The sequence below is a fragment of the Bos javanicus genome, chromosome 6 (assembly GCF_032452875.1).
Source record: "Bos javanicus breed banteng chromosome 6, ARS-OSU_banteng_1.0, whole genome shotgun sequence".
Classification (NCBI taxonomy): Eukaryota; Metazoa; Chordata; class Mammalia; order Artiodactyla; family Bovidae; genus Bos; species Bos javanicus.
Window position 1 is genome coordinate 29,600,908 of NC_083873.1, and position 22,541 is coordinate 29,623,448.

The following is a 22,541-nucleotide window of genomic DNA, read 5'->3' on the forward strand; positions in this document are numbered from 1 at the left end:
TGACTGTGTGGATCACAATAAACTGTGGAAAATTCTTCAAGAGATGGGAATACCAGACCACCTCACCTGCCTTTTGAGAATCCTGTATGCAGGTCAGGAAGCAACAGTTAGAACTGGACATGGAACAACAGACTGGTTCCAAATCGGGAAAGGAGTACATCAAGGCTGCATATTGTCACCCTGCTTTATTAACTTATGTCAGGGAATATTTAACAGAAGGATTCCTACATGCTGTTTCTCATAAGTCCTCTGTTCCTTATCAGTTTCTGGCAATAGAAACGAGTGGAACGGCACACAGCTCCCAGGACTGAGGTTGTAGGATGGGACATTTATGAATCTCCTTCAGTAAACATTCTCCTTACGACAAAACTGCTTAGTCTCGATCCTCTTTCTTGAGATATGGATTGTCTCCTGACCTTGTGACCGTTGTTAATCTCTTGTTCCCTTGGTAACAGTTGCTGTACGTTTGGTTTTCTGATCTATATCATTGTTGAAAGGAATTCCTTGTACAACAGCCTATATATACTCCCAGAAAGATCATTAAAGCACCTTTGCTCAGAGGTTGGGTCCCTGTGTCTTTCTTTCGTTCTCTCTCTCTTTCATTTTCTTATCGTTGACTCCGGACCACCAGGTTCCAGTCCATTAAAGGACCGCAACAAACTTATATTCAGAGTACATCGTGAGAAACTCTGGGCTGGAGGAAGCACAAGCTGGAATTAAATTGCTGGGAGAAATATCAATAACCTCAGATATGCAGATGACACCACTATTATGGCAGAAAGTGAAGAGGAACTAAAGAGCCTCTTGATGAAAGTGAAAGGGGAGAGTGAAAAAATTGGCTAAAACTCAACATTCAGAAAACTGAGATCATGGCATCTGGTCCCATCACTTCATGGCAAATAGATGGGAAAACAGTGGAAACAGTGTCAGACTTTATTTTTCTGGGCTCCAAAATCACTGCAGATGGTGACTGCAGCCATGAAATTAAAAGACGCTTACTCCTTGGAAGGAAAGTTATGACCAACCTAGATAGCATATTCAAAAGCAGAGACATTACTTTGTCAATAAAAGCCCATCTAGTCAAAGCTGTGCTTTTGCCAGTAGTCATGTATGGATGTGAGAGTTGGACTATAAAGAAAGGTGAGCACCGAAGAATTGATGCTTTTGAACTGTGGTGTTGGAGAAGACTCTTGAGAGTCCCTTGGACTGCAAGGAGATCCAACCAGTCCATCCTAAAGGAGATCAGTCCTGGGTGTTCATTGGAAGGTCTGATGTTGAAGCTGAAACTCCAGTACTTTGGCCACCTGATGCGAAGAGCTGACTCATTGGAAAAGACCCTGATGCTGGGAAAGATTGAGGGCAGAAGGAGAAGGGGACGACAGAGGATGAGTTGGTTGGATGGCATCACCGACTCAGTGGACGTAGGTTTAGGTAGATTCCGGGAGTTGGTGACGGACAGGGAGGCCTGGCGTGCTGCAGTTCAGGGGATTGCAAAGAGTTGGACTCGACTGAGTGAATGAACTGAACTCTTTACCTACTGAGCCATTAGGGAAGCCCTTAGTTGTCTTTCTGTTATTTCTAAGACTAAATGAAGGGCTTCCCTCATAGCTCAGTTGGTAAAGAATCCACCTGCAATGCAGGAGACCCCAGTTTGATTCCTGGGTCGGGAAGATCCGCTGGAGAAGAGATAGACTACCCACTGCATTATTCTTGGGCTTCCCTTGTGGCTCAGCTGGTAAAGAGTCCGCCTGCAATGAGAGAGACCTGGGTTCGATCCCTGGGTTGGGAAGATCCCCTGGAGAAGGGAACAACTACCCACTCCAGTATTCTGGCTTGGAGAATGCCATGGACTGTATAGTCCATGGGGTCACAAACAGTCAGACACGAATGAGCGACTTTCACTAAGACTATATATATGAAAGTAGCTTCTGGTTTTAGCACATAGTTTTGAGACAGGATTTATATAAAATGGTTCTGGAGAGAGAGAACACTATAGACCCAGAAGAAAAGAGGTACAAAAAAAAAAAGGCACTTATGACAGTCTCCAAAAATGTTGAGCCAATAAGCATATTTACCATTTATATTGAAATACAGTTGTATCCTGGAGAAGGAAATGGCTATCCACTCCAATATTGTTGCCTGGAGAATTCCATGGACAGAAGTGCCTGGCAGATTAAAGTCCATGGGGTCGCAAAGAGTCAGACACGATTGAGCGACAAACACTACACACAGTTGTATAACCTAGACCTGATAACTTAACTTTTATAACCTTTATAATGATTTGTAGTAAGACCTACTTTGTCAACTTGGCATAAAATGGTTTAATCCATGCTTGCTTTTTCCTTTTGAAAATAGCAGTCAAGGGAATATATATGTGACTTGATCCAGAAATGGTGCTTTATATATATTTATGAATACACTCTATTAGATTATGACATTGCTGCAGCTATTTCTATAGACTTTGGTTTTTAATCCTGTTTGAAGATTGGAGTCCCACACTGGGATATGTGAGAGTTCACATCTGAATTTAGAAATACTCCTTCTTGCTGAAGAAGGTTTATGCCACAGCAGACAAATTAGAAATTGCAATTTACAAACAAGAACTGCCTGGAATTGTGTCTGCATCAGTGAACTTCCTGACTTTGGAAAATTAAAATGTTATGCAGTCTGCAAATTTAGCACTTTCTACTCATTAAAAAATTTACATGTCACCCTGCTCTTCCATTAATTCTCACATACAGAGGAAGTGGCAGAACTCTATGTGTAAATTGTAGTGTGGACTCACTGCATACCAGGGCCCCCAGAACCCCAGGGGGATTTAATGTATTTACTGTGAGGAAATCATTTACTTTGCAAATAGTCTGTTCTTGACTTTAGCGCGATATGTTTATAACCACCATGGTAGGCATTTGAGAAGGTGCAAGTCAGTATCCAGTGAAATTCTTGTCAACACAGCAGTTTGATAGGAAAGTATAATTGTGAGTGTCAGACAGTGAGTGCTTTTATCTGTAGTTTGGAAGATGTTGATGTCATAGCTGTGTTTGTATAGTCTTTGATATGCATAGTGTCCCAGCTGGCAAATAAATATTCTGTCTGTGGACTGGCTGCCCAATACACTGCTCTGCTGTCGCTGGTATAATGAATGTGGTTTACTTTTGTTTTTTTCCTTTCTGGTAAAACATTTTCCTGCTTCTGAAAGTAGGGATGTGGTTAGGAGCTTTAGCCCGCAGAAACCTGATGGAAACCTATGGCGCCCTGAACAGATTGGTGTGAGAGGACAAGTGCGAGGTCTTCAGCTTCAAGGATGCAAGGGAAACTCCAAGGGGATGGAGAAAGTTACAGCCTTTCACAACTGCAGCAAAGCACGGACTTCTTCAGGACTACAGAGGGGCAGGGCCTGTGCTTTTGAGTGTTTCTTTTTGCCTAAAAATCCAGCTAGGGTGATGGATGCTAGGAATCAGCCTCTTTACTTCAGGACTTTTCATTACTTTTTCTATCAGATGTCTTTAACTACTATGGATTGCATTATCACTGCCTTTGGATTTAATAACTTACCCTTTTTCTGAGGGTGCATATCGGATAGAAAATACCAATTGACAACTCTTGGGCAGCTGATTTAGGAGTCTGATTTTGCTCAACTGTTTAGTTGAATTTCGGATATTTATTCATCGCCTTCTGTGGGTCATGAGATAAGGCTTCTACATCTGAGATGTTCATTCCCTGCTATTTGTTTCAGAGGGGCGTGGCTGTCAGCTTTAGGAACAGGGCTGTGGATCAGTTAGTGAAGCATGGCAGACGGTCCTGGGAAGACTGGAGCACAAATTACCACGGCAATTTAGATAACTGACATCAGCGATAAGCAAATGTTCTTTTCAATTTTTGTTGTCATGTCCTAGGATTTATGTATTCATTTATTTGGAGTTCCTTAAGCTCCTGTCAATAAATAAACCCTCAGAAGAGTGGTAAATTATAATAAATGACCATGAGTGTCTTTGACAGACCTGACCTTTGACATCATTAGTGCAGTCTTGATGGGGTGGCTAGATAAGAGCCAACCTAAAAGGGAAAAAAAAAAAAAAATCTGGACATGTTTATTTAGAATGGTCCTTGAGGTTTTTAATAAGAATATTTGCATCAGAAGAAATGAAATTGGAATGAGAGAAATCAGGTATGTTGGCTTAGTGTAAGGTCACTGGCAGAAAGAAAGACCCAGGTAACCAGATCGAGAAGAGCGTAAAATCCATGGAGAATAGAGATTCTTCTAATGCTTGGATGGTAAAAATGAGGACAAATCTTCTGAAGTGGTCTGTTGTACTTCAGATAGATAAATTTGCTAAAACGGATCAAGAGCTTAATGATTTAAAAAACTTGGACTTTTACACAACACAATGCTTTTATAAACTAGGATTGCTACGTCATATTCATAACTTATATACTGTTCCCCATGTGAGCTGTGAACTATATCTCAATAATTATTTAATCCTAACCATATCATAAAATCTGTTTATTAAGGTTGTAAATGCAGGTCCATTCTGAAATATAATGAGTAACCTTGAAGGCAAGCAGGAATACTTTTAAAGGTGTTCCTTTAAAACTCTACCTGTCTCCCTTTGGCTACAAATTTGATAACTAATCTAAAGAAACAGTTAATTCCGAGACATCTATTGATATATACTTTCCTTTTATGTCTTCCTTAAATCTGGCTCAATCGTTCACAAACTTTGGAGAATGTAAAAATTACTGTATCATATATGTGTATATTTCTATATGTTTAGTTTAAAGGAGTTACAGATATAATTTTATTCACTTTCTACTTAAGGCCCTGGTATTAGTTGCTTCTAAATCCAATCTACTGTGTTAGATGTGGCAAAACTGAAGCAAAATTGACCTGTGTTCAATTTAATAGAACTCAAAAAGTACGGAAAATAATCTTACAAATAAATTCTGACATTCCCCTAATAATAGTTCTCACCTGGAAAGGAAGAAACTGAGGCATAAAATTGAAACAGCCCATCCAGTGCCCACAGGTTAGTGTGAGAGACAATATATGAACCCAAATCTGTCTAATTTTGAAAGAAGCCTTTCTCCATGTGGTCTCTTGGAGGCAGAAAGCAAGAAGTTGTCAGCTTTTATTGTTTTAAAATGTGATTTTCTTCTTATGTGTAGTGTTCCTCCAGTTTTTTATGTTTATTCCTTTTTTTCTGTTATCAAAAATGTTGGCATCATTTTTTCAGAGAGACAATGTTTCTCTTTTAAATATTTACATTTATGGTAGGTTCTATGCCAAATACAAAGTGATTATCATACATTAACACCTGCATTATGCTAGCATAGCTCTCCAGTTACCTTAGAGTAGAGATGTCCAAGTTTGGAGAATATCTTTGCTTATCCTACACTTTAAACAAAAGACACTGTTTGGATGTTGTTTTCTTTAAGGGTGAAAATCTCTGTTGTTCTAACTTGCTCATGACCATCACTGATAACATTTCAAATGGAGAGGTATTTTCTAGTCTAAATAATTAGCATTACTTCATTCAGTAACTGAATTGCAAATTAAGCCATGAACATATCAAGCCCTTTTCTATTATTTCCTTGTCTATTCTTATTTAAATCTATTCATCAGACAGTACATATAAAAATGACAGGTATATAGCCTAAGAGCTGGAATCTGCCTCTGGCTTTAATGTTTCACCAACTTTGTGATGTTAAACAAGTCCTTTCATCAGTCTATGCTCTGACTCCTGGGTCTCTGAGTACAAAGGGGTTAGAAGAAGAAATTCAAATCAATGATCTATTTTAACTCTAACATCCTGGGGGTTTGCAAGTTAGTAAGGGCATAGACTTGGTTTTGAGCAATGTATACCTGGCTATTGATGCTCAGAACTTGTAACATTTCTCACAGCGGCTTATTTGCTTGATAACTTTTCTATTAGAATACTATTTTTTAAAGTTTGTATTATCTTTTAAAAATTTAATCATAAAATCATGATCATTTTGACTGTTGTCTGTTATTCATATCTCTTGAAAATTTAAAAAGACTAGAAATATCAATGCAGTTGGTGTTGATTGGGAAAATGAAGATTTATGTACTGTAGTTCCTGATGTTGTTCCCAGAAGATTTTCCAACTATAAACCCACTAAATAGGCTGTGTTCAGGCTTATTATTGCACAGTTATGAGCCATGTACTTAAGGATAACTTGATATTACTCACTGCTATATAAAACTGAGGAAAATTCATTTGCCTTTTTAAGACACTTGTGCATGGGCTCTCATTATATAACAGTTGGACATTAGCTGAAAAATATGGGTAAATCCCATCTGTAGTCTGAAGGATGACTTTGTGAAAATAAGAAAAAGTCATTCCTTCCTCAAGTCATTTAGCCACCATCCACCAGAACATTGTTATATTAGCAATCCAGATCCTCAGTCAACAGGACTGTGAATGGGGCCTACCAAAACTGAACAGTGCAAAACCTGCACGCTATCAGCATTTCTCACAGAAGGACAGAAACCCAATTTGCCTGTCAGAAACTTTCCTTCACTTTGAAATACCACTTCCCATTTTGGGAACTGATTTTCCTCCTCTGAAAAAAAGTTGAGCTAGATATTCTCTTGAATGAATGTTTTGAGTAGTTATGACCTAGCTTCCTAGCATAAGAAGCATTTCACTAACCATTTAAGAGCAGCCCACTACTGCTCTGTATTCCTTCTATCTGTCCATGGGAGGTGGTTTTGAAAGGTGTTGTCAATGGAGGTTCATTTTGTCCCAGTTAGTTCTTCTATGACTTGACTGTTCCTCCCATTGCAGGACATTCAGTGCCCTTGGCCCTCACTCACTAAATGCCAACAAACAACCGCCTAATCATTAAGACAAGCAAAAAACACCTCCTGTACCCTGCTTCCAGACACCCTCTTGACAAGTAGAACTACCACTGGTTGAGAAATCATTTTAGCATCAAGTTGCTCTCTGGTCTTGGGAATTTGTTTCTGAAACTTGCTACTAAAGCCTGGATTGGGAAGATCCCCTGGGGAGGGGCATGGCAACCCACTCCAGTGTTCATGTTTGGAGACTCCCATGGATAGAGGAGCCTGGCAGGCTACAGGCCATAGGGTCACAAAGAGTCAGACATGACTGAAGCCGCTTCATGCACTTGCACAATGCATGAACACTTTATAAATCTCATTTATCCTTTCCACAACTACATGGAAATGCATATTCATAGTCCCTTACACAGATTAGGAAGCTGAGGCTTAGAGGAATGAGGGGGTTTGACCAAGCTCTCATAGTTAAGAAATTGACAGGACCAGGATTCCAGCTGAAGTCCACGAGACTAAAAAACTCAGTTTCACTGCTTTGGCCAACAGCCGAGGTGCTTTTTCAACTGACCTGCCTTTCAAGTAGGAAGAAAGTTAACTGAAATCCCTAAACTTATGAACCAAGCTGTTGATAGTGACACTGAAAACAATTATTTTGTACTGTGTTCTACCAGAGATGCGATTTTTCATTATTGCTAGGACTGCTCTCAGCAGGATCACCTCATTAGCTGAAGAAAATGTTCCCTGTTGTTCCATGAGAGACGGATCAGATGGAGAAGTATAAAAACAAACTCTAGAAAGTGATTCGGTGTTCCTTTCGTTTAGGGGATAGAACAGTAATCCCCTTCTTTTCTGATACCCAGCTTCCTAAGTGATGTTTTACTTGTGGAGTTGCAGAAGTGTTTTGAAAAGGATGGAAAAAGTTTTACAGAGTTGCCTTTCAATATTCTTTATCAGTATTTCTGTAACAGTAAGTTGAGGTGTTGAACCATTAATGAGTACACTTACTACTTGGCTGTTTTTAAATTTCCCATGTAGGAAAATAGCAGTTTGGCTAGATTGGTCTATATCGACTATGAGGAATAGCTAATACTGAGACTTTAATATTTTTTATTTTATCTTCGAACAACCTCAAATGCAAGCACATCATTAAATATATCAATATACCTATGGATAGACATCTTCCAGGCCATATTTTATAGCAACCATCCATAAAGTCCTGTCACTTCTCTCCCTTTGCTCTCCGTTATCTATAGAGAAACCAAAGTGATCTTTTCAAGATTAGGTTTGATGACAGGATTTGCATTTCATTTCGAATCAAATCGAAGCACCTCATCGTGGACCATCAGGCCTATAACATCTGGCTGCTGCTCTTCCCTCTGAGGCTCCCTCCGCCCTTTTCCCACTCACTGACATCTAACCATTTCCTTTATATATCAGGATTTTTGTATGTGCTGTCCCTCTTTGTGGACCATGTTCTCCACAGATCTTTACCTGGCCAATTCTTTCTCGTTGTTCAAGCTTCAGTGTAAATTTTCTTACAGTAGAAACTCTTCCCTGATTCCCTCAATTAGTCATTCTTTTATCTCCAATCACATGGACTTTTCTCATCTTGTCTGTCACTGTCCCTCAATGCCTAGAATAGAACCCAGCATATAATAGGGTCAAGAGTATTTGTTAGGTGACTGAATGAATTCATGGATTCCAGTTCTGTGCCTGGAAATGTTAAGTCTGAGGTAAATTGCCACAAGGCACAAAAGTATATATTGAGTGGCCCAGATCTAATTAAACATGGGAAAGTAGAAACTAAAATGAAATTATCAATTTTCTTGTTATTATTCCTTGATCTACCTGTCAACAACAGGGGTTCTTGGTAAAAGCCAAGGGGAAGTAGGTAAAAGCCAAGGAAAACCTAGGGCTGCTTCACAGGGTGAACTTTCAGACTGCGTTCTCTCTCTCCAGAGATAGGCTTCTCCTTTTTATAAGATACAGCTCTTCTGCTTATTCCAGTAGGCTCACACTATTCTTATCAAAAATTTCAGGGTAAACATCAAACTATCCCCAAATATCCTATTTTATACTTCTTTCCTGGCCCTCACATCTGCAAAAAAAAAAAAAAAAAAACTCTTGACATCACCCAGCTTAAAATCATCTCCTACAACAGTGGTATCACTTATCTGGTCTCCTGTACTAGCTGTGGAATCATATTGTCTTAAGTCTTTGGGTTTCAAAAATAACCTTTTTTCCTGTGCTCATATATGTCCCAGATGTCCTTTTATTGAGTTCACAGAATACAAATGGAAAAAGGTTATTACCAGACAGAGTGTTTAAAGATGAAAATCAAACCTAATACATGGACTCCAACAACTGGAATAGGGAATATAATATTTATAAAACTGAGTAGGAGGTTGCAATCATTGCTCTAAAATAAAGCATTAAAAATTAATTCAGAGCAAACCTGTCTGTGCTACAGCAAAGCTCTCTTCCATTAAGGTAGCACTGCATGTTTCTCCTGAATTAGTTCCCCAAATAAGTAAATAGCTTATAAGAACTGTGTGTTCTGCAAACTACAGAAGGTCTACATGAGGCACAATTTAAAGTTACCTTCAGTGTTAAAGTATTACAGACAGACCTTTAATTTTGAACCAATTAATTGTAATTCTTGCAGTTTCTCTGTATTTTTTTGCCCTTGAGTATTACTAGGAACACTTAATTTACATGGTTCTTATTCATCCTTATTTGATTAATTCAAATGATGCTGTATTATTTGGTTAATTCATGTTGCAGAATATTAAATATTAGGAATCTGTGGGTGCTAGTTATGTGACACTTTAAACTTTTCCATAGATTTTCATTTCAAAAAGTTTCATGTTCCCCATTTAAGAAATATTTCCCCACAGTCTTCTACTTCACATTATTGCTATTATTTATTATCATCATCAATCATCATCATCATCAGTTTCCTACCTTGGATTACACTAAGAAGAAAAAAAAGGAAAACTGCTATTGTTTATCTCTGCATTCACTATTAGGATGAGGTTTTTATTTTTCCCAATTTACACTATTCCTCTGAAGCCCTAAAATAAACACCCTTATAATCTCTAGGCTCTATTGATTTTTTAATGATTTCAAATAAAAAGCATCCAGTTTCCATTGCATTGACAAACTGCTCAGCCCCTGGGCAAAACCTATTGGATTCCTATTAGATGGAGGGCCAACAACTGGAAGTCCAAAAAGTAGACTTGAGATGGAAGGAGGAGAGTTGGTCTGCTCAGCTCAGTAAATGGGTATTTAACCTTTGACCAATGACGACAGGCCTTCTTTAGTTCTATTAGACTGAAAGCAAGCTGTTATGATTAAATAAAAGGAAAAAAAAAAGAAAAAAACTGTTTAGAGCCTTACTGAATATGTCCTGGGAATTAAGGCATATGGCAGGGATAAGGAAAAAAGATTTTCCTTATGCTAATGACCCTTGATGTCTGAAATAAATTAGATCCATTAGAGTTTATGCTCAATAAAAGAAAGACTTTAAGCACTCCAAAGTTAGTGACTCGAGACCAGTTTTTGCTCTGAAATTCAATCTGCCTCCTTATTAATTCTTAGTGAGGCTCCAGAGCAGACAGGAGATGCAAAATCATAATTCTGTACTGAACCAGAATTTTAAAGGACCCAGGTTTCTTCTTTTATTTTATTTAAGCCATTTTTCATGCTTCTCATTTTGTTTCCCTCATTAATTTGATTTTGTTCCCATTTTTGTTTCATTTTTTGTTTCTTTTTCAAGGTTTCATTTATCCTATTTCAACTGAGCAGAGAACCCAGAATGAATATGGATTTTCTTGTAAGTTTGATGTTTGGTTTTTATGTTGCTGAATAATCATTTAACGTTATTGCCCCCAGTTCAAGTTTACCTTCCCTTGGATCACAGATGTGCACACAGGAAAGCGGCGCCTAATATATTCCAACATGAAAAACAAATTAGATTTTCACTGCTGAAAAGAAGAAAGGGTCATTTCAAGTCTCTGCCAGCTTTAAAATCTATCAGCCTAACATTCAAAGCTTAAGTCCCAGTAGCTGGCAAAACATATCATGAAATATGTGGATCTAAATAAAGGGCAGGTTTCAAATGCTAGAAAGTAAAGAGTTGAAAAAATGCAGATCCATTGAGTTAGAGATCATGCATGTTGAATAAGTAATTACAGCCTGGTAAAGCAAAACATTAAGGTTTTAGATACAGTATTCTGACCAGAGTTCAGAGCACTGCGGTAGGGCCTCACATGGAACCCAGCAGCAAAATGAAATCAGTACTCTGAAAGCAGTGCTCACAGTGCCTGAGGGTTTGGTACATCACTGGTTTCCTGAAAAGATCTGCCAGCATCAACTTGATTGATGCTTGAGCAGAGAGTCTAGAAACTTTGGTAAAGACAATTATTTAAAAAGAATACAAATTCTTTCACATATAGTACATTTAAACAAAATCCTGAAAGAAATGGAGTGATTTCCCATAGGGAATGCTATTTTACTGTCAGTGTGTTACAGATACATGGCATGAGACAAGTCATTTCACCATGTAAACCATGTGACTGTGAGTCTTCGGAGAGAGGAGTAGTTCCTTGACTTTAGGAGGCCAAGAGACCTGCAAACCTGAAAATTCTCTTCCTGCAAAATAAAAATGCCCTTGTATAAAGTTCAACATAAAAAGGCTTTTCTTGACCATCTGAAGCACCAGTTTAATCACCTTTCACAGTGAGCACAGTTCTGGTTAATCTTGCTGGTCATTTTTGTGAGTCACAGAAAACTAAAAATAATAGAGACTTAATGATGTCTAAAGGATTCAGGAAAGCTTTACTTTTGTTGGTTGAATTATCAACTTTTATCACCATTTGCCATTGGATCAGAGCGTGTTCTATGCCACTAAGGCAACATACAACATTTATAGGAATTTTTTTCTTGCTCTACCCAGAGACAGACCTCCCAGCTGACCTCACACCATGTTAATCGAATGCCTAATTGCCTTTTGGGGGTAGTCTGACCTTTCTGATCACTGAACCAGGCCGTTATCTTACTCAGTACAGCATAGAGCTATATTTTATTCCAGTAATGAGTGGCTCACAGGTAAATCTCTGACAAGAACCCGTGAGAAGCTCAGTGTTCTCCGAGGTAATACTGAATCTGTAGCAAAAGCCTGGAGTTATCAGCATTAGCCTCTGCTCCCCAGACCTGGGTCTTCTGAAAGTATACCTTGCAAACCCAGCATGTCTGCTCCCAGTGTTTGCCTTGCCTTGCCTTCCATCGTTCCCACCCACCCCTTCACTGATTTAGGGCGAAGTGAGAAGAGTGCTGTGGAAAGTAATTTTGTGACTGGGAATGATACTTAGAAAAATATTCTGGTGCAATAAATATACAGATTCAGTAAATGCCAGATGTTTCTAACAGAGTGTTTATGTTTGTTTTTAAAGAACTATCAGTGAATTCAAAGCTGCCTTCCAAACTTCACCTGAAATTAGTAATAAAGTTTTTTTTTTTTTTCTTTTTCCTATGGGTTGGGATGGTTTTAGCTCCAGTTTCCTTTTATGCCTTGTAGTAAATGGTGTGTTATGTTGCCCAATTTAAGATAGTGAGTGAATGATGCAGAGTGAGAAAGGAAAAAAATGCAAGATAATTTTCCATTGAAAGGCCACAGTTGTTTTAAATAGCTTTTGAAATAGATTTGAAATTAACCTATAAAAAAGGCAATAACTGTCTGAAAAAAATTATAGCAATACATACATGTACTGTGAGAAGTTTCTCTAACCACCGAATTCCATGTTTCCTTCTCCCCTTTAGCTGCTCCTGATTCAGATGATGTTGCTCTGTATGTTGGCATTGTGATAGCTGTGATAGTCTGCCTGGCCATTTCTGTAGTTGTGGCCCTCTTTGTGTATAGGAAGAATCATCGTGACTTTGAGTCTGATATTATTGACTCTTCTGCACTCAATGGAGGCTTTCAGCCTGTGAACATCAAGGCAGCAAGACAAGGTCAGTTGACATTGCATTTCATACGTGGATTTAAGCGTGTAAGCAGCCTCCCTATATGTCTTCAAAATCAATAAAACTACATTAGCTGAAATATAAGCTCCATGAAGACAAAGATTTTCATTTGTTTTGTTGATTATGTTAATTTCTTCATATAACTCATTAGAGTTGACAAGGTGCACAGATCTCTTTTTTTCCCTTTTTTAACAGGTTTCTCTGACATACTTTTAAAGTTTTATTTGAGAAGAGTACAAAGATTGGTTGATAGATTTCTTACATTCCCTTTTTCTTCTCCTGTTAACAAGGCATCTTGTATTGGTCTGAATATAGTGGTCTACAGATGAACCCAAATCCCGTATAGATGACTACTACCTAGTCACGTAGTGAGGATCACAAGTGTCTGCAGATTCAGTCTGTTGAGTTAGCTAAGTACCATAGAAACAATGAGTAATCTTCAAGGCAAAATATAGAATGAACTTGTCTATTTATTTGTAGCCAATAATTAAACAGATTCCAGCTATCTAATTGCCATTTTCAGTAGAACCCTAGTGTCTGTCCATCTCTAATATTTGTTGAATTGCTTTGCTATTGGCTCAGAAAGTGTCAGGGAGAGTCTGACTAATATAAGTTGTCTGAATGAAGAATGCAAATGGGCGTCCTTTCTCTTTCTGACTCAGATCTCCTGGCAGTACCCCCAGACCTCACATCAGCCGCGGCCATGTACAGGGGACCTGTTTATGCCTTGCATGATGTCTCAGACAAAATCCCAATGACCAACTCTCCAATTCTGGATCCACTGCCTAACCTGAAGATCAAAGTGTACAATACCTCAGGTGCTGTCACGCCCCAAGATGATCTCTCTGAGTTTGCATCAAAACTGTCCCCTCAGATGACCCAATCCTTGTTGGAGAATGAGGCCCTCAACCTGAAGAATCAGAGTCTAGCACGGCAGACAGACCCCTCCTGCACTGCGTTTGGCACCTTCAACTCCCTTGGGGGTCACCTCATTATCCCCAACTCAGGTAATTCCTCAAGGTGTTTATGTTGCAGAGGTAGATCTGGGAAACCTATCTTTATTATTTGTTTTCATTAGGCCTGAAAAGTTAAATGTATCCTATCTAATCCAAATCTATTGTTACTTTCAATGTAAAACAAATAGTACTTCAGTCAAGATCAGCAAAACTGTTTATCTTCCTCTAGCCAACTCTGAAAACACTTCCTCTAGAAATACTGCACTTACAACTTTCTGCCGAGGCATAACTTACGACTGCCATTGACCTTCTTTTTAATAGCCCTTCAGAGGCAGCATTAAGCCAAAAGCCTTCACTGTTGTCATCACACTTTAAAAGGACAAATTAATTAGAAAACGTATCAGTTGGTTCAGTTCCAATTTCCTACAGGAAGCAGTACTTCAGAATACGAAATTAGATGATCAGAGGACATGATATTAGACATCAACTCTTCATTAATTCTTTTTTACACAGTCTTCAGGGTCAAGGTATTTCTAAGGTATGCACTCCACATAGCTTCATCATGTGTCTCTTTAAGGTAGGATTAAAGTAGTGCCTTTTAGTAGTATTCAGTTTTCAGTTCATTTAGTTATCTGCATGTAGAGAGTAAGCTCCATAAAGCTCTTAAATAGTGAACCAAAGTTAGTGACTCATAATGTTTGCTTAAAGTTTGGTGTTTATTCATCACTATGGAGCCATCAGTTATGAGAGGGTTAATGGACTCCCTGTGCATGTCCAGGCACTCTTTTGGGCCAGATAGAGTAGTCTGTGAACACAGAAAAAACCAGTTTGAACTAAGATCTATACATAGCATAAGAAGCGAATGTAGTGTGTAAACAGCCATAGAGCCAAGTAATATAGAGAACCGATTGAACTTGTCTTTGATTCTTCCTCTCATTCAGTCCCCCATTTCAACACCTCAGCAATTTTTCACCCCATGCCTTTTAAAAGTGTACTTTAATAAATTGAAATATTTAATGGAATATCATTTTTCCTTTTCTAAAATACATTTCACAGAGCTGAGATCACACATTACATAAAGTGCTTTTATTCCAATCTTTCTCATTCCATGCAATTGCATGCTTTTTAAAATCATGATTTTAAATATATTGTAATAGTCTACAAATGAATAGATCAGAATATACTCTACTGTTCTTTCCTTGTTTAAACATTGTATTATTTCCAAGACAGTTTTTTTTTTTTTTTTCATGGCAGCCAGTGGATTATACCTCTCCTTTCCATTTCTACACTTGTCACTTTTTCACATATGAATTATTTTAAAGGCTTCTTAAGTAGAAAGGAGAGAGCCAGCATGTTTAAATATGTACTGGGCAATGGTGATCTACATGCATTATTTTATTTACAGTAATCTAATATGTCTCAGGCCTTATTCTTGTTACTTTGCATCCATAATTCTGTCTCATCCCCTTAACAAACATAAAGGTACATTTGGTTGTTCCCATTGGAAAAAATAAAAATACCGAGGCTTGAGTGCCTCATGTGTGGTCTTCCTCCTTTCATTGTGTGCCTCAGCAAACCATCCTGATGTCTGACGTGAGCATGACATTCTACTTCCTGCAGCACAAGGCGCACATTACTTCTCAAGAAGGTCATGCCTCAACAGTTGCAACCAGCTATACAAAGGGCTTTGAATAACTATTCCTTTTTAACTCTGTCCTTTACTCTTGAGACTTTCCAATATAGTCAAGCAATTTCCTTATGGTCCTGTGTTCATATGGCATATTCCATTTCCTTGCTAATTAAATAAGTTACTCAAAGACAAGAACACTGTCTTTTACTTCTTGGCATTCACAACCCATGAAAAACTCTACTCACAGTCAGGTTCCATAAAATGTTTTATAGAGTTGAGATCTGTTGCATTTATTAGAATAGAATTGTGGAGGCAAGTATCTTCAGGTTGCTGCCCACTTTGAATTACTATCTGTGATAATGCTACACGGGCACAAGCCCATGGTTCCTACGGTGTGGTCCACTGATCGCCAGCATTGGCATCACCTTGAGACTTGTTAGAACTGCAGTTTCCACAGACCTTCTGAATCAGAAACTCTGAGGTTAGGATCCCATAATGTGCATTAGCAAAACCTTCAGGTAATTTTGCTGCAAACTAAAGTTACAAACCATTACTGTCAGCACAGTTGACTTAGAACAGAGCTCAACCCAACAGTCCTACAAAATGCACCAATTAACAACTAAGTAAAAACCTACTTGGCCTGCTGTGACTAAAACTAGCAATTGCTCGGTTGCTGTTCACTTTCTAGAGTTACCTATGATGAAAGAAGTTCTTCACCAATTATTTGTTGCAGAAAAACACTGATGCTAACCAGATACTTCAGAAATAAATGTTTTTTGATATTGTTGAGGTTAGCATTTCCCTGACTTTGAGTCTTGTGGGGATTTTTTTTTTTTTTAATTAGAAATGATGCATCATTACAGCTGTTTGAAATTTTAAGAGCAGTTGTTGGTTTTCCCCTCATTTTACAAGGAAAACACCAGTGGAACCATCTGTCTAGTCCTTAAATAAAGCAAGAGTTTTTTTAAAAAATGACATCATTCCTTTAAGTGATTCCATAACAGTTCAGAGGGAGCTGTGGTAACAAATAAGGCCAATAAGGGAGGAAAGCCGGGTGGCTATGAATATTTACGTCTTTAGAGAGAAAGCAGCAGGCTTATGGCAATGTGGCCACAAAATCTCCTCATTCCTCTCCACTTGCTTCAAAGGCATTCTGTGAAGTTTCCTTTTGATTCATAGGTCTTATGTGACTGCTTTTCTCTTTTGCTATTCAGGAGTAAGTTTGCTGATTCCCGCTGGGGCCATTCCCCAAGGGAGAGTCTACGAAATGTATGTGACTGTACACAGGAAAGAAAATATGAGGTAAATATGCTTTTTCTGGTGCACTTGACTTTATCAATGTCTGACTTGGGAGAATTGTATATTAGACAGAGTAAACTCAACATACATTTGTCTTGATTGCCCTGCTTCTGGCATTTCCTTTTCAACTAGACCCATAAAAGGTCAGTTTTTACCCCTCTTTGTCTTTGGAGCTCCAGACACTTTTGCAGATCTTGAATATGGGCAGAAGGCCAGAGATGTTTTCCCCAAGTGGACATGTGGCCATATTAGCTGAAAAGATTGCTGGAAGAGTGATCCGTAAATTGTGCAAAAGATACAAAGGGAAATTGGCTTCATGTGGCCTGGCTCAGGAATATAGCCTGTAGCCATTTTAGGTTCAAAGGTCACATAGAATTGAACAACCCCTTAATCCTTGACTTGCCATCCCAACCTCAGCCTAGCACTTTATTCTCACCTGGATTCTTTATTCTCACCTGCAGATTCTTCTTTGGGGGACTGTCTTGTAGTTTTTAAGTGTTATTGACCCACTTCTTATATTTAGCACCTATAAAATCTATGCTTGGGCTTTGCTAAATGGATCTAGGGTTGATTAAAACTAGGTTGAATCTAAGAGTGTTTTGAATATATCATAATCATAAAGATGAAGTTATTTTGAGTAAAAATAACAAGAGTTTCGAAGTCCTAAATTCAGTTTTCAGTTGGGCCTCTAACAAATTGTATCTGGTCATTCTTGATTCGTTCTCACATAAAATGCATGTGTTAAATAGCACTCTAGAGGCCTGACTGATGAATGCTTCTGAAGTGCACTGAGATCTTAAAATAAGAGATGTTGTTGAAATGACAATCCTTACATGTAATTATCACTGTTTTTCCAAAGGGGAAAGGCGTTGGCTCAACTGCCCTGAGCTCTAGATGCAAAGTGAGAATGCCAAATGTAGAGCTAGCTTATCATTTGTTGTCGTTGTTCAGTTGCTAAGTCATGTCATCGTAAGATATTATATCTTTTCTCTTCCCCTCTGTCATCCTCAGAAAAACATCTCTCTTTAGTCGTTGTCTTCAGTAGCCAAAAACCTCTGTTACTATGCTCTTGAGTAAAGATTCGGTATCTATAACCTGTAGGACGCAGAACAGTGTTTTCCTCAGGTGATATACTTTCACCTACACAAACATGAGCCTGTCCAAGAAAATAATAAAATTCCATGGTCATTATTCATGTGCCTTCAATTTGAGCAACAGAAAATCACTAAAAGTCTTGTATTTGTGCACATCAAATATTCATTTTTCCATTCCCAATGTAAAGTAATATTCACAGTCCCTCCGAGTGCCCTTCTTTTGCAGCAGGAGAAATGAAGATTAGCAAACTGAGATCCCTTTATATTTTAGTTTTCTTCTTTCTTCTGTCTAGAATCAAGGTTAACACTAAGTATATCCATCCCTGAAGGCCTTTTGCCAACATGGATGTTTGGTTTAAACAGAGATGAGTATTGGCTTGTGCTTTATTCTGAGAAAGTGTTTGTGGTCTGCTATTTTCCATGTGACCACCATAATCTATGGCTGAAGATCAAACCTTAAGAAGCTGCTGCAGGGTGTGCTGAAGCTGAAAGACGTGGGCACTCAGGTGCCTTGTGTGATTTTTCTTCCTGCAATTTAGTTAGCACCCTGACCAGGATAATTGTACACTCTGGATGAAGGAGGGAGAAAGCAGGAAATTGACAAAGCTAGACAATTCTGCTTTAGGCTCTTCTGCCTTTAACTTTAAAGAAAAGGAAACTATAAATCACCTCTTACTATGCCTACCACTTGAAGTTAGGTGCAGAGGGAATTGCTCTATTAAATTTGGTGTGCCTCAATGAAGTTCTGTTTATGAAAGTGAAGCTAGAGGATCCTCAGGATCTCAAATGAAAATGTACACCAGAGACCATGCAGCAGGGAACAAACACAAGACAGCTCTCTCAAATAAATGAGACAGTCTTCTCCACTCATTTTTGTTGTGAAAGAGATGCAATTTTCTTGTGAAGTCACAATGACGAGTATGTTGTTTTAGTGTATAGTAAGAATACAAAACATAGCTACCGTAGAGTCAGCATACTGGTAATTTCATTTATTCCTCACTTCGTTTATTCCTCACTATTCTGTGAGTTATGATGAGCTCCACATTTAGAGATGAAAGGACTAGGGTTCGTAGCCAGGGTTTCACAGTTAACAGCTGAGGGTCAGCAGAATTCACACCCAGGTCATCTCCTCACGAAGCTCTTCTGCTGACATGCCATCCCCACTCCATAGTATCCAATGCACAAACAGAGCCTCTGCCCTCTTGTTACAGTGCCTTTTGGGGCACAGTGTCTGTCTGTTGCTCACATGATCTTAGAACTTCTTTCAGAGGAAACGCTGTGAGACAAGAGAAGACATGAATGTGACTTCAAGACACGTGTAGGAAATTTCTGATTACTTTGCTCCATCTTCCCTCTCTTTGATTGCCTTTATTGAATCCAAAACTGGGTGTTTTTCCAGCTGGATACTTTCCAGTGGGTCATCTGGTGATGTGAACTGTCTAAAGGGAGGTGTGAACTTAATTGCATGTGGCAAGTGAATGTGACAAGAGGGGGCCTTATCATTATGGAATATGCACTAAGAAAAAGCAGGGGATGGCAGATGAGCAGCCTAAATGAGCTGCAGACACAGGACAGGCTCTCTGCAACCGAAAGGGATCTGAGCTGCAAGCCTGCGCTCTACGGGACACACCCCTGCAGAGATTGCGAAGCCTCGTCCTGCCCTGCCCTGTGGATACACTTCCCACAGCTAACGGCACCAACATGGACCTTTTTGCCTTGCTTCCAGTAACAGTTTAAAAAATGAGTCTGACTCAGCCTGAAATTTTGCCTTTTGTCATTTCTTATTAAAACACAATCTGAAGATATGAGCATTAATTTTCGCTTTCTTCCTATTGTGTACTTGTCTAGGAGTTTTCTCAAAAGGCCAAAAAAATCAATTTAGACATTCCAAGAATAAAGGTAAATAGACATTTTTTGGGTAAATGGTGGGGAACCATGGAAGATCCTTAAGCAGCCAAGTGCTACGTGAATAGCAGTGTTTTTAAAGATTGACAGTGACCGTGTGCAGGATGAACTAGGAAGGGAAACAGAAAGACTACTCCAAAGGCCGGGGCCCTGGTTGACCCACGGCAGAGATCAAAGTATGTGGGGGAGGGGCTAGGGAAGCAGCCAGGCCTGAGTCTGGAGAGTGGAAAGAAAAGTGTATTTCAGGACAAGTTTCACAGCTGGTTAAAAGTGTGGCAAAAGTTGCAGAACACAAAGAATATATTTAGGGTTCAAGCCCTGGGCACTGAGAAAATTGTGAGAGCAACAAGAGGTGATCGGAAGCAGCAACTGGTTCAAGGAGAGAAAAGACAAATTCTGATTTCTCTGCACGTGGTCTGTGTAAGAGGGGACTTACAACTCTTGCTAGAGATGCACATGGACGGTCACCAGTGAGTGGATTCTTCAGGGGAAAAGTGCAGAGGCAGAAAAAAGAGGACTGCGGAAAGAACTTTGGGAAGTATTCATTTTAATATTTATTTATTTGGCTATGTCAGGTCTTAGTTGGTGGCAAGCAGGATCCTTCACTGTAGCCTACAGACTCTGGTTGTGGTGCAGACTTCAGAGTGCTAGGGCTCGGTAGTTGTGGCTCCGAGGCCTGTGGGATCTTAGTTCCCCAACCAGAGTCCCCTTCATTGCAATGTGCATTCTTAACTCTGGACTACCAGGGAAATCCCGGAAATATTCTTATTTAAGGTTTGGGTAGAAGGAGCAAAACTAAATAGATAAGGCAGGATAAGGATAAGGCACATAAGCAAGAGTTGGCATCTAGCAAGAAGCTTAATGTATAGTTGTTCATCAGTGAATATTTTTAATGAAAGAATGAATGATTGTAATTATAACAAGAAAAAATCAAAGGTAAAAAGAGTTTAAAAATGAAGTGATTGACAGAGGTATTACTAAAATTGAAGTGCAAAGAAAGAGAATGATAATTCAAGAAGGTATTGGATTTGTCAGATCTGTCAACTGTAGGACGTTGGTGGCATTTAGGATTTTTTTTTTTTAAGGACGAAATCCCAGTTAGAAGTTTAGCATGTTAGTGATGAGGCAATTAAAACTATCATTATATTTACTGAATATAAATAATAAAGTAATACGTTAGGATAGTGGGCCAAAACGTATTATGTTTGTAATCATATTGCAGACCATTTTCATTTATTTTAATGTGGTGTTTGGAACTTTGTAAAATAGTAGTTGACGTTATTATTTCTCAGTGAAACTCAGTGATATTCTCTTTTAGGTAGAGTCCTAAATTTCTAGTTTGAAGGAACAGCTATAAAGAGACTGAAGGTAGCGTGGGCAGGGAGTAGAATCCAGGTATATTTAAATCTTATTCTCTGACTGTTCTTCACAGTTTTTATTTATTGAAGTTCTACTTCTAAAGAAATGATTCAAGGTGATTTATGCAAACAATCTTTCAATAGGAGGTAATTTTTTTTTTAATAAGTGGATGAAAAAAACAAAAAAAAAAGGAAAAAATAAGATTAGAAAAGATTAAAGTCAGGTAGGCAGTTAGAATATAAAATATTTGATGTAATTCCCAGCATATTTCTTGTTAATAGGTCATGAACTTATTGTTTCAAAGCTTTCAAGAGGGAAACATGGTAAGTTTTAAGATCCATATGTCCAGAAGGGAAAAAGATGCCTGGAAGAAGCTCAGTTACTTCTCCTTTGGTTCCTCATAAAGAAAACTTTTTTTTTTTTTTCATACAGCAAGCAACATTTTTAAAATATGAAAATAGCGATGAGCTTCACAGGGCTACTTCTGTTGGTATCCCTCAATGCGAGTAGATAGTATAAAACCCAATTATAAATTCAATAAAATAATTCCTCAAGGATTCAGCAGTTCAATCTAGGGCACAACAGTTAGCTGTTCAGGCTTAATCCAGGGACAGATTTTGGCCTATCTAGGGAAATGGGGGCACGCCCTTCAGAGTGGCTTCCATAAATATTTTCTTTTGCTCAATTGATCTTTTGATAGCAAGTGAGTTAGATATTCCTTGTCAGATACCTAAAGTGCAAATATTTCAAGTTGTTAGTTATACATGAAACCGATTGCTTTAAAAGGCAGCTGAGCCTAAAGTGGAATTGTCATCCAGAGGGACCTGACAAAAGATGTGTGTGTTAATAGAAGGCGTCTCGTCTCCACACAGAGATAGGTGGGAGGAAGATGTTTTTTTTAAGAAGCAATTTTCAGCTTACTCTAGCAAACAGTTCATAGAAATTTCTCAAGGTCCTAAATCTGGATAAGCAACTCAAAATACACCACTGATGGGAAAGAAAACCAATGATCTGTGTTCAGATCCCAGTTTTGCCTATGACTACCTTTGTGGCTGGCTTTAGACAAGTGTGTTAATTTCTTTAGATATCAGTTTCCTCTTTGGGAGAAAAAAAAGTACTATGAATACTTATCCTGCCTACCTTACAAGTGTGCCTTGGGCAGCCAATGCAATAGCTTTTATAAGAGTTTTGTAAATTGTGCTCTTCTGTGTAGAAGTTCTCCTCACTGATAACAGCAAGCAAAGGATAAGAAAATCTGACAGAAAACTAAAATTCCCATCTGAGGGCTTTGTCCTAGGGTGCTCAGAATCCATCCAGCATTTATCATGATAAATGATCCTTGTTGGACTCTGAAAAGTTTTTAAAATTTAATCATTGGTAATTATTGGATTTCTACTTAATTGCTATTTCTGTAGCTAATTTTTGCTTTACGTTTATTTCCGTATCATCTGCAA

General features: G+C 38.5%; 1 protein-coding gene across 2 annotated transcripts in view; it reads left to right on the plus strand.

The window, feature by feature from the left end:
• UNC5C (unc-5 netrin receptor C) overlaps nucleotides 1–22,541 on the plus strand; it is a 426,113-nt gene that overhangs the window by 360,834 nt on the left and 42,738 nt on the right. Inside the window, exons 8-11 of one of the 2 annotated variants that reach the window (XM_061419608.1) lie at nucleotides 10,599–10,655; nucleotides 12,641–12,832; nucleotides 13,507–13,851; nucleotides 16,645–16,732. In XM_061419608.1, the coding sequence (XP_061275592.1) occupies nucleotides 10,599–10,655; nucleotides 12,641–12,832; nucleotides 13,507–13,851; nucleotides 16,645–16,732 (682 nt within the window). The remainder of the gene's footprint in view (nucleotides 1–10,598; nucleotides 10,656–12,640; nucleotides 12,833–13,506; nucleotides 13,852–16,644; nucleotides 16,733–22,541) is intronic. The other variant, XM_061419609.1, reaches the window with a different exon arrangement.